This window comes from Entelurus aequoreus, linkage group LG13 (genome assembly GCF_033978785.1).
Source record: "Entelurus aequoreus isolate RoL-2023_Sb linkage group LG13, RoL_Eaeq_v1.1, whole genome shotgun sequence".
NCBI lineage: Eukaryota > Metazoa > Chordata > Actinopteri > Syngnathiformes > Syngnathidae > Entelurus > Entelurus aequoreus.
Genome location: NC_084743.1, coordinates 20,861,360 through 20,873,859, shown reverse-complemented (window position 1 = coordinate 20,873,859; position 12,500 = coordinate 20,861,360). Strand labels below are relative to the sequence as shown.

General features: G+C 40.2%; 1 protein-coding gene across 2 annotated transcripts in view; it reads left to right on the top strand.

Annotated features, from left to right (window-relative positions):
* slc4a3 (solute carrier family 4 member 3) overlaps positions 1 to 12,500 on the top strand; it is a 119,752-nt gene that overhangs the window by 47,669 nt on the left and 59,583 nt on the right. The window contains exons 1-4 of one of the 2 annotated variants that reach the window (XM_062067565.1): positions 5,923 to 6,195; positions 9,034 to 9,179; positions 10,717 to 10,897; positions 10,980 to 11,115. In XM_062067565.1, coding sequence (XP_061923549.1) covers positions 5,946 to 6,195; positions 9,034 to 9,179; positions 10,717 to 10,897; positions 10,980 to 11,115 — 713 coding nt within the window. In that variant the 5' untranslated portion in view covers positions 5,923 to 5,945. Of the gene's footprint in view, positions 1 to 5,922; positions 6,196 to 9,033; positions 9,180 to 10,716; positions 10,898 to 10,979; positions 11,116 to 12,500 lie in introns of those variants that run through there. The other variant, XM_062067564.1, reaches the window with a different exon arrangement.

Here is a 12,500-nt window from a genome sequence, read left to right as displayed (position 1 = left end):
CATTCTGGGGTCCCGTCGAAAGCAATAGACGACAATCATCGTTGTATGAGTATACCCATGGCAATGTTGTCGATTGTGATTAAACAGGATTCATCGCAATTCAAAAGAGTGATTAACCCGTTTTTAAAGTATTTTATAACTGCTCTGACTGTCATTTTCTAAATTTATACCCGAGTTAGATAAATTCATCTGGCGAACAAACTACTGTAGTCTATGAATCAAAAGTATTACCGTATTTTCCGGATTATAAGCCACTGCTTTTTATTTTTATTCGCTATAGGCCATCATGTTCTGCCAAATACTTTTCATAGAACACAAGCATAGACACTGAAAATGTGTGTTATTGTTTGTGCTTTAAACCGGAAATACAAGCGTCGTCCGTCTACTGGTCATACATAGCTTTTCTACTTGTAAGGTTTCTTCATTCATCACTCCAAGCAACATTTTTAAGTTTTACAATATAACTAAAACAATTCTTACTTCCTGGTCCTAAACCGTCACATGTTTGATAGTAGTGTTTTCATGCATATTTGCACGTACTATTGTTATATAATCAAGCTAGCGTCGTTGACATTAGCTAATAAACCACTGCTTTTTATAAAACGGTGTGGCTAATTTATGGATTTTACTTCGCTAAAGGCCATCATGTTCTGCCAAATAGTTTTCATAGAACACAAGCAGAGACACTGAAAAGGTGTGTTATTGTATGTGCTTTAAACCGGATGTACAAGGGCTGTTCCGTCTACTGTTCATCCTTTAGCCGGTCTACTCGCAGGGTTTCTTCATTCATCACTCCAAGCAACGTTTTTAAGTTTTACAATATAACTAAAACAGTTCTTACTATCTGGTATTAAACCGTCACATGTTTGATAGTAGTGTTTTCATGCATATTTGCACGTACTATTGTTATATAATCAAGCTAGCGTTGTTGACATTAGCTAATAAACCCCTGCTTTTTATAAAATGGTGTGGCTAATTTATGGATTTTTCTTCGCTAAAGGCCATAATGTTCTGCCAAATAGTTTTCATAGACCACAAGTATAGACACCGAAAACGTGTGTTATATTTTGTGGTTTAAACCGGAAGTACAAGGGCCGTCCGTCTACTGGTCATCCATAGCATTTCTACTTGTAGGGTTTCTTCATTCATCACTCCAAGCAACGTTTTTAAGTTTTACAATATAACTAAAACAGTTCTTACTATCTGGTATTAAACTGTCACATGTTTGATAGTAGTGTTTTCATACATATTTGCACGTACTATTGTTATATAATCAAGCTAGCGTTGTTAACATTAGCTAATAAACCCCTGCTTTTTATAAAATGGTGTGGCTAATTTATGGATTTTACTTCGCTAAAGGCCATAATGTTCTGCCAAATAGTTTTCATAGAACACAAGCAGAGACACTGAAAAGGTGTGTTATTGTATGTGCTTTAAACCGGATGTACAAGGGCTGTTCCGTCTACTGTTCATCCTTTAGCCGGTCTACTCGCAGGGTTTCTTCATTCATCACTCCAAGCAACGTTTTTAAGTTTTACAATATAACTAAAACAGTTCTTACTATCCGGTATTAAACCGTCACATGTTTGATAGTAGTGTTTTCATGCATATTTGCACGTACTATTGTTATATAATCAAGCTCGCGTCGTTGACATTAGCTAATAAACCCCTGCTTTTTATAAAATGGTGTGGCTAATTTATGGATTTTTCTTCGCTAAAGGCCATAATGTTCTGCCAAATAGTTTTCATAGACCACAAGCATAGACACTGAAAACGTGTGTTATTTTTTGTGGTTTGAACCGGAAGTACAAGGGCCGTCCGTCTACTGGTCATCCATAGCATTTCTACTTGTAGGGTTTCTTCATTCATCACTCCAAGCAACGTTTTTAAGTTTTACAATATAACTAAAACAGTTCTTACTATCTGGTATTAAACCGTCACATGTTTGATAGTAGTGTTTTCATGCATATTTGCACGTACTATTGTTATATAATCAAGCTAGCGTTGTTGACATTAGCTAATAAACCCCTGCTTTTTATAAAATGGTGTGGCTAATTTATGGATTTTTCTTCGCTAAAGGCCATAATGTTCTGCCAAATAGTTTTCATAGACCACAAGTATAGACACCGAAAACGTGTGTTATATTTTGTGGTTTAAACCGGAAGTACAAGGGCCGTCCGTCTACTGGTCATCCATAGCATTTCTACTTGTAGGGTTTCTTCATTCATCACTCCAAGCAACGTTTTTAAGTTTTACAATATAACTAAAACAGTTCTTACTATCTGGTATTAAACTGTCACATGTTTGATAGTAGTGTTTTCATACATATTTGCACGTACTATTGTTATATAATCAAGCTAGCGTTGTTAACATTAGCTAATAAACCCCTGCTTTTTATAAAATGGTGTGGCTAATTTATGGATTTTACTTCGCTAAAGGCCATAATGTTCTGCCAAATAGTTTTCATAGAACACAAGCAGAGACACTGAAAAGGTGTGTTATTGTATGTGCTTTAAACCGGATGTACAAGGGCTGTTCCGTCTACTGTTCATCCTTTAGCCGGTCTACTCGCAGGGTTTCTTCATTCATCACTCCAAGCAACGTTTTTAAGTTTTACAATATAACTAAAACAGTTCTTACTATCCGGTATTAAACCGTCACATGTTTGATAGTAGTGTTTTCATGCATATTTGCACGTACTATTGTTATATAATCAAGCTCGCGTCGTTGACATTAGCTAATAAACCCCTGCTTTTTATAAAATGGTGTGGCTAATTTATGGATTTTTCTTCGCTAAAGGCCATAATGTTCTGCCAAATAGTTTTCATAGACCACAAGCATAGACACTGAAAACGTGTGTTATTTTTTGTGGTTTGAACCGGAAGTACAAGGGCCGTCCGTCTACTGGTCATCCATAGCATTTCTACTTGTAGGGTTTCTTCATTCATCACTCCAAGCAACGTTTTTAAGTTTTACAATATAACTAAAACAGTTCTTACTATCTGGTATTAAACCGTCACATGTTTGATAGTAGTGTTTTCTTGCATATTTGCACGTACTATTGTTATATAATCAAGCTCGCGTCGTTGACATTAGCTAATAAACCCCTGCTTTTTATAAAATGGTGTGGCTAATTTATGGATTTTTCTTCGCTAAAGGCCATAATGTTCTGCCAAATAGTTTTCATAGACCACAAGCATAGACACTGAAAACGTGTGTTATTTTTTGTGGTTTGAACCGGAAGTACAAGGGCCGTCCGTCTACTGGTCATCCATAGCATTTCTACTTGTAGGGTTTCTTCATTCATCACTCCAAGCAACGTTTTTAAGTTTTACAATATAACTAAAACAGTTCTTACTATCTGGTATTAAACCGTCACATGTTTGATAGTAGTGTTTTCATGCATATTTGCACGTACTATTGTTATATAATCAAGCTAGCGTTGTTGACATTAGCTAATAAACCCCTGCTTTTTATAAAATGGTGTGGCTAATTTATGGATTTTTCTTCGCTAAAGGCCATAATGTTCTGCCAAATAGTTTTCATAGACCACAAGCATAGACACTGAAAATGTGTGTTATTTTTTGTGGTTTAAACCGGAAGTACAAGGGCCGTCCGTCTACTGGTCATCCATAGCATTTCTACTTGTAGGGTTTCTTCATTCATCACTCCAAGCAACGTTTTTAAGTTTTACAATATAACTAAAACAGTTCTTACTATCCGGTATTAAACCGTCACATGTTTGATAGTAGTGTTTTCATGCATATTTGCACGTACTATTGTTATATAATCAAGCTAGCGTTGTTGACATTAGCTAATAAACCCCTGCTTTTTATAAAAAAAGTGTCATGATCCGTGGTCCGGATCATGTTTTAGTTATGTTCTGTTAGTTTAACTCCATGTTGTTCCTGTTTTTTGTGCACTCTTGCTTGTTTTGGTTGCCATGGTGGCATATGATTTTCACCTGCCTCTGGTGTTCGGGACACGCACTTGTTTCCAATCAAGAGACATGATTCAAGCCCACCTTTGCCAGTCAGTCTTCCTGGCGTCATTCTTGGTTTCATGCCACAGTTTCATAGTTGTTCCATGCCATAGTTTTGTTAGTTGTTCGTTTCTTGCTATGCTATAGTTTATGCTAGTTGTTTGCTTCACGCTATTGTCACGCAACCCTCTACGTAAGTCTTGTTTATTTCATGCCACAGTTAGAGAGTTTTTGCCTGTTATTTTGTTGTTGGATTAATAAATATGTTCCTACCTGCAAGCCTTGTCCGGAATAGTCCGTTTGCATCCCGGGAGAACAAACCTCGCAGTAAGCTGCGAAAACCCCGTTATGACAAAAAGTGTGGTTAATTTATGGATTTTTCTTCGCTAACGGCCATAATCTTCTGCCAAATAGTTTTATTTTTATTGAAACCATTCCAACATCAACACTTTGCGCTCATCCCGGACATTCAAACTAACACTTTCCCAAGTTCCAAACCAAATTCAGTTTTTCCTGGAAATTCCAACTCTTCAACAGTCCAACTATTCTTAGATTCTTTCAGAATTTCAGTTCAACTTCAGCATTGGAGCATTCACACGCAATTCCTTCAGGAATCGCCTCATCTAGTTACAGTCGTGGTCAAAAGTTTACATACACTTGTAAAGAACATAATGTCATGGCTGTCTTGAGTTTCCAACAATTTCTACAACTCTTATCTGACCACAGAACTTTCCTCCAGAAGGTCTTATCTTTGTCCATGTGATGTCAGATTAAAGAAACATTTAGCTGTTTGGCCACAATACCCAGCAATATGTTTGGAGGAGAAAAGGTGATGCCTTTAATCCCAGAAACACCAAGCCTACCGTCAAGCATGGTGGTGGTAGTATTATGCTATGGGCCTGTTTTGCTGCCAATGGAACAGGTGCTTTACAGAGAGTAAATGGGACAATGAAAAAGGAGGATTACCTCCAAATTCTTCATGACAAATTAAATCATCAGCCCGGAGGTTGGGTCTTGGGCACAGTTGGGTGTTCCAACAGGACAGTGACCCTAAACACACGTCAAAAGTGGTAAAGGAATGGCTAAATCAGGCTAGAATGAAGGTTTTAGAATGGCCTTCCCAAAGTCCTGACTTAAACACGTGGACAATGCTGAAGAAACAAGTCCATGTCAGAAAAACAACAAATGTAGCTAAACTTCACCAATTTTGTCAAGAGGAGTGGTCAAAAATTCAACCGGAAGCTTGTGGACAAAAGCGCCTTATTGCAGTGAAACTTGCCTCGGGACATGTAACCAAATATTAACATTGCTCTATTTTCAGTAGACCCGTAATAAATTCATATAAGAACCAAAAATTTGTGACAAACAACATGTGCTCCAATCACTCTATCACAAATAAATAAAAGTTGTATAAATTATTGGAAACTCAAGACAGTATGTTCTTTACAAGTGTATGTAAACTTTTGACCATGACTATATATTAAACTTTCATACAGTATTTTGGCTTAGGCAGTAATAGAGAAGCACATCTCTCCACTGGTTCTCCATGTCGTTATGGCACAGCCTCAAAATCAATAGACTGTGGACATTACTAAAAAGGGTGCACCGTGATGCAGCTGACAGGTCTCACAAAGAAGACCACCCATTTTTTGTTTTTGCAGTGGTAGCTTTAGTAAATGTCACTAGTGAATCTGCACCTCTCTGACTGCGGATCTACAGAGGTGTCTGTTGGCTACAGCTGGATATTTTGTCCCTTTTTTTGTCTGTTCTTCGGCTCACACTCATCCAACTCCCGCCAGGTTTATGGTGCAACAAACCCCCGGAAGAGATAGTCTGGCAAAGGTGTGAAAAGTGGTCCGGGGGTGGGGGGGGGGAGCACACTGCCCTTCAAGATTTGGCAGCCCTGGATGAGAAGTAAGCCCGCTTGGAGAGAGGAGGACAGGAGGAGGTACCGGCTGTCAAGATGACAGATCCAGAAGCGCAAGACAGCCAGGCCGATAAGAAGAACTGTTCCGACAACAATGGAGCCGAGCACCAGTGCGGTGTCCAGAAAGCCTCCGGCACACCGAGGCAGCACCAACACGAGCACCACAGCTCGCTGCCCAATGTGGAGGAACTTGAGGAGTTCGAAGAGTTTGTTTTAGATTTCGACGACTACGACTTGCTCGAGTCGATCCACTCCCAACTGGGGTCGCCGCTCGACCACTCGATCCGTAAGTGTCTTTCTGTGGGGAACTCGGATGTACGGTTTCTCTCTGTTTGGTCCGATCTTGTGTCCATCGTGATACGGTTTCTCACCCGTAAACTTTTTGGTCCATTTTGAGCCGTGTAATCAATGGATGTGAGTTTCCACTGGCTTGATTAATGGTATGGGGAGCATTCATGTCACAGAGTACTGAGTTGGTCCATGGTATTGAGTGGAATGTTGCTGTTTCCGTTTTTTTCATTGATCCACTGGCTTCCATTTGGCTTGGGGCTCAGCCACAGCTGGAGCGGAAAGACATTTCATTGATAATCTGTGTGTGATTCGGGTACGGCCATCGGTATTTATTTATTTGTTTTTACTTTAAAGGCTTTTTATTTTTTTTATTAATTCATGATACTAATTGTATACTCTGATTCAGAAAATCCGTCAAGTGACATTCAGCTGTATGAAATGTGTTGCACACTACACAAGTCCAGGCCACAATAAATTTCATACTAAGGCGGTGGTTTAGATACCAAACCCAAAACCAGTGAAGTTGGCACGTTGTGTAGTTCCTAAATAAAACAGAATACACTGATTTGCAAATCCTTTTCGACTTAGATTCAATTGAATAGACTGCAAAGACAAGACATTTAATGTTCAATGTTATTTTTTGCAAATAATCATCAACTTAGGATTTAATGGCAGCGACACATTGCAAAAAAAGTTGGAACAGGGGCATTTTTACCACTGTGTTACATGGCCTTTCCTTTTAACAACACTCAGTAAATGTTTGGGAACTGAGGAGACCAATTTTTGAAGCTTTTCAGGTGGAATTCTTTCCCATTCTTGCTTGATGTACAGCTTAAGTTGTTCAACAGTCCGGGGGTCTCCGTTGTGATATTTTAGGCTTCATAATGCGCCACACATTTTCAATGGGAGACTGGCCTGCCTGTAGTCCAGACCTGTCTAGTACCCGCACTCTTTTACTATGAAGCCACGCAGTTGTAACACGTGGCTTGGCATTGTCTTGCTGAAATAAGCAGGGGCGTCCATGATAACGTTGCTCGGGTGGCAACATATGTTGCTCCAAAACCTGTATGTACCTTTCAGCATTAATGGTGCCTTCACATATATGTAAGTTACCCATGCCTTGGGCACTAATACACCCCCATACCATCACAGATGCTGGCTTTTCAACTTTGCGCCTATAACAATCCGGATGGTTCTTTTCCTCTTTGTCCCGGAAGACACGACGTCCACAGTTTCCAAAAACAATTTGAAATGTGGACTCGTCAGACCACAGAACACTTTTACACTTTGCATCAGTCCATCTTAGAGGAGCTCGGGCCCAGTGAAGCCGGCGGCGTTTCTGGGTGTTGTTGATAAATGGGTTTCACTTTGCATAGCAGAGTTTTAACTTGCACTTACAGATGTAGCGACAAACTTTAGTTACTGACAATGGTTTTCTGAAGTGTTCCTGAGCTCATGTGGTGGTATCCTTTACACACTGATGTCATTTTTTGATGCAGTACCGCCTAAGGGATCGAAGGTCCGTAATATCATCGCTTACGTGCAGTGATTTCTCCAGATTCTCTGAACCTTTTGATGATATTACGGACCGTAGATGGTGAAATCCCTAAATTCCTTGCAATAGTTTGTTGAGAAATGTTGTTCTTCAACTGTTCGACAATTTGCTCACACATTTCTTCACAAAGTGATGACCCTCGCCCCATCCTTGTTTGGGAATGACTTAGCAATTCATGGAAGCTGATTTAATACCCAATCATGGCACCCACCTGTTCCCAATTAGCCTGTGGGATGTTCCAAAAAAGTGTTTGATGAGTATTCCTCAACTTTCTGAGTCTTTGTTGCCACTTGTGCCAGCTTTTTTTTAAACATGTTGACGGAGTCAAATTCCAAATGAGTTAATATTTGCAAAAAATAACGTTTACCAGTTTGAACGTTAAGTACCTTGTCTTTGCAGTCTATTCAATTGTATATAGGTTGAAAAGGATTTGCAAATCATTATATTCTGTTTTTATTTACGATTTACACAACGTGCCAACTTCACTGGTTTTGGGTTTTGTAGTATCGATCATGTACCGATACAACCCTTCGTATCGACACCACCGATTTATGGATCTGTGTGCTGACTGTGAAAGGACTGACATTCCAAGGGTTGCTGCTATATTTTCTGGGGATGTGCAGAGCCATCAACCACCGATCAGTATCGAATGATTTTTGTGAAAACGTATATGATCACCATTGCCGATTATTTGTTTACAAACTGAAATAATGATTCCTTGGACTCAGAAAGACTTTGAGGGCAAAAAACTAAGGATTTAAATGAGTCATAGTATTTTGTTGCTTTTGTTTAGGTAATGTGTACTATTTATTTTGTTTTGAAAGCGGTATAGCAAATGGACAAACTGAGTTTGTTTAGCTCAAACAATTACATGTAATAAAATAAAATAGGGAACTTGTTTAAATATTGTGTTGATATTGTTAAACTTCAATTTATGTACAGTTAAGACGTGATTGATTTAGTATTGGCATCTGCCGATATCCCTCCTCGATGATCGGTATCTGCAACAGGAAACCCTTATCGGAACATTCAGAGTATTATCCTCGCTCGGAACTCTTACAGTATTAATCTACTCCCGTATTTTTGCTTATCAACAAGCACATGCAAGGATCACCCAACAATGCAATTGTTCCCGTTCCCAGTTATCTTTGTTAACCACCACCTTTCATTATACCTTATAACTGGGTTGCCTTCCGTCTGGGATCGTCCACATCATAGTCTGAATCAATGATAATACAACAAATTTGACTTTGAAGTGAATCATTCTGTTCCGTGCAGGTCACAGATTCGAGGACAACCCCGGGGTGAGACGTCACCTGGTGAAGAAGTCCTCCAGATGCCAGCTGGGCCGGACAAGTAACAGTTCTACGCCGCTATGCAGCTTGAAGAAGAAGAAAAGAGCAGCAGACAAGAAGACTCATGAGGTTTGTGGCCAACAGCCAACTTTTTTACTGACCTGAGGAATCGATTGTTGTATATTTGAACTACCCGTATTTTTCGGACTATAAGGCGCACTTAAAATCCTTTCATTTTTTTCAAAAATCGACAGTGCTCCTAATGTTCGGCATAAATCTGGCTGTGTTTACCGACCTCAAAGGTGTTTTATTTGGTACATGGTGTAATGATAAGTGTGACCATTAGATTGCAGTACGTGTAAACTGCTAGCTGACGCCAGTAAACAACACCAAAACTTTATATGTTCCATTGAGAATATAGAAAATTACACACGGCGCTCCAAAATCTGTAATTTTTGTAAGACTTTGGTAAGCTATGAAGCCGCACCGCTTGATGGATTGTCGGCTAATTAAACATACGAGTATTATTATGGTGTTTCTATAAGGTAAGACATTATCTGGCGTTTTGTTTCACAATGGTATGCAAAAGAAACTTTTCTTACCTTCTGGTACATGCTGATGTGTATTTGGGATCTGCATAAATCCTGAAAAATTGCGCGCGTCCGCCTTTGTAGTCCGTACCGACAACGTAGTCGATAGGCTTCTTCTTCTTGATATGGGACATTCATCCTCTGCTGTTGCCATTTCTAATATAAAGTAGTATAAAGTTCTTACTTATTTCTGTCAGTAAACTCGCCATGAAAGCGCTAAAACATACCGGTATAGTGAGTTGACATTATTCACTCAAGGAACTTTAGTTATTCGAGAGTTCCGGTCGGACGTTTTTTTTACGGGACACATTTCCGGCGTTGCTGTTGTTTCCGGATGAGGAGATGCTGCTCGGTTATTGATTGAAGTAAAGTCCGAATGTCATTAAAACAGTTAGCGCCATCTTTTGACACTTCTTCCACTCCCGTCCTTGCACGCTACATCGCTACAACAAAGATGACGGGGAGAAGACGCTGCCGAAGGTGAGTCACGTAAATAAGACCGCCCACAAAACGGCGCATCCCGAAGCGACTGTCAGAAAGCGGCTTGAAGATGATCTGTAAAACATCATCTATGCAACATTTTGACCAAAGAACCACCATTACATGTTATGTAGACCACAAGGAAGTGTTTTACATTTTTTTAAAAATAAAAATAATATGACGACTTTAATGCGCTTTTGAATGAAAAAAGATCGTCAGTGCGTCTTATAATCCGGTGCGCCCTATAGTCCGGATAATGCGGTATGTATTTGTAGATTTCCCCATATTTCTACACAATTACTCAGATATGGTAACACTGGCGAGCAGTAGAGAACGGTACTGGTACAGAACATGTTTTTCTTTATTTACTATTGAAGCATTCCTTGTTGTATATTTTTATATACAACAAGGAATACGCCACAGGATATAGTTATATTTTGTTTATTAAGGAACTGATTGTACCTGTTGTCTCATTCCGATAACACTTCTGCTGATTGATCAGCCACAATAATCACCTTCAACTTTGAAAACATGTTTTGTTAATTTTTTGTATTCTTTATTCTGGAGTTCTCATATGTGCTTTGCTGGGTCTCCAGTTGTTCGTAGAGCTGAACGAGCTCATCGTAGAGAAGGACCATGAGATGCGTTGGAAGGAGCGCGCTCGCTGGATCAAGTTCGAAGAGGACGTGGAGGAGGAGACCGACCGCTGGGGGAAACCTCACGTGGCTTCACTCTCCTTCCGAAGTTTACTTGAGCTCCGTCGCACCATCACTCATGGTAGATGTCCATTTGTGTACATTTTATTGAACATTTGCAGACTGGGCAACAATAGTAAACAACCGCACAAACTCTTTCCAAGGTGCCATCCTCCTGGACCTTGAGCAGAACTCTCTGCCTGGAATTGCCCATTTGGTGGTGGAGACGATGATCATCTCTGATCAGATCAGGCCTGAGGACAGATCCTGTGTCCTCCGGGCTCTGCTTCTCAAACACAGGTCTGTTGTAGCATGTTGTCATATAAGTGCTCACTGATAGTTTCACTTCACTGGTTCATGATCTTCCGCTTTTAAAACCAGACAAAATATTAGATTAATATGTTGTTGTGACAGTCTCTCACTGTCGTCCGGGTTCCATGGACCACCAAAGAGGGACATGACTGCGGCAGTTTTATCACTTTGTTTATTTTTCAATAAACCTTTGTGCAGGTCGGGTCGCTTTTCAGCTCCTCTTCCCTCAAACCGCTCGCTCCTCCGGTTGCTTTTCAGCCGCCCTCGTCTTCGTCTCGCTCTTGGTCGCTTCCGCTGTTCATGCAGTGCTCGCGTCTCTCCAACTCCTTCTGCCTCGTCGTTCTCGGCTGCAGCCCTTTTACACACTGGGAGGGGATTACACAATTGTCGACCGGCGTCGACCCCGGCGTCGACCCCGGCGTCGACCCCGGCGCGCCCCGCCACGCCTCCTTGCCGCCATCTCGGAGTCGGCCCCGGCGTGCCCCGCCTCGCTGTAGGTCTGCCGGCCACGCCTCCCCACAGTTGTGTTTCTAACAGTACTTGACATAACAACAAAGGCCCAAAGTAGTATATTCTCCCCTCACAACATTGAGAAAACTCCTTTCAAATTGGTGTAGTACACGATTTTTCTTTGTTCAATAATTGTAATCTTAAATTCCGATCAATAAGTGGACAAAACCACACTTATGTTAGCACATTGTTATAAATCTGGGAATAAGTGTAGGGAATATGACATCTACTATCATAGCGATTTGCAGCGTCGATAAATTGTAGGGATGTCCCTGTACAACTTTTTCACTTCTGATACAATACCGATTTCGGAGCCTTGAGTATTGGCCGATAACGATATTAACCGGATACGATATCAGCACAAATGTTAATTGGCTGTCCAGCTTTGCACAAGTAACCACGAGGGTATCAGAGATTTTAGATACAAGCCGATATCATCTGATACTTGTTGTTTTGCTGATTTTAGGACCAATATCCAATATCAATACCAGATCGGGAAACCGTTAATAAATACATCGCAGGGTGGCCCACACTTTTTGACCCGCATTGGGCTAACAAGATCTGGCCCCCGGCCAAAACATATATATATATACATATATACAGTCGCGATCAAAAGTTTACATACACTTGTAAAGAACATAATGTCATGGCTGTCTTGACTTTCCAATAATTTCTATTAACTCTTATTTTGTTGTGATAGAGTGATTGGAGCACATACTTGTTGGTCACAAAAAAAACATTCATGAAGTTTGGTTCTTTTATGAATTTATTATGGGTCTACTGAAAATGTGAGCAAATCTGCTGGGTCAAAAGTATACATACAGCAATGTTAATATTTGCTTACATGTCCCTTGGCAAGTCTC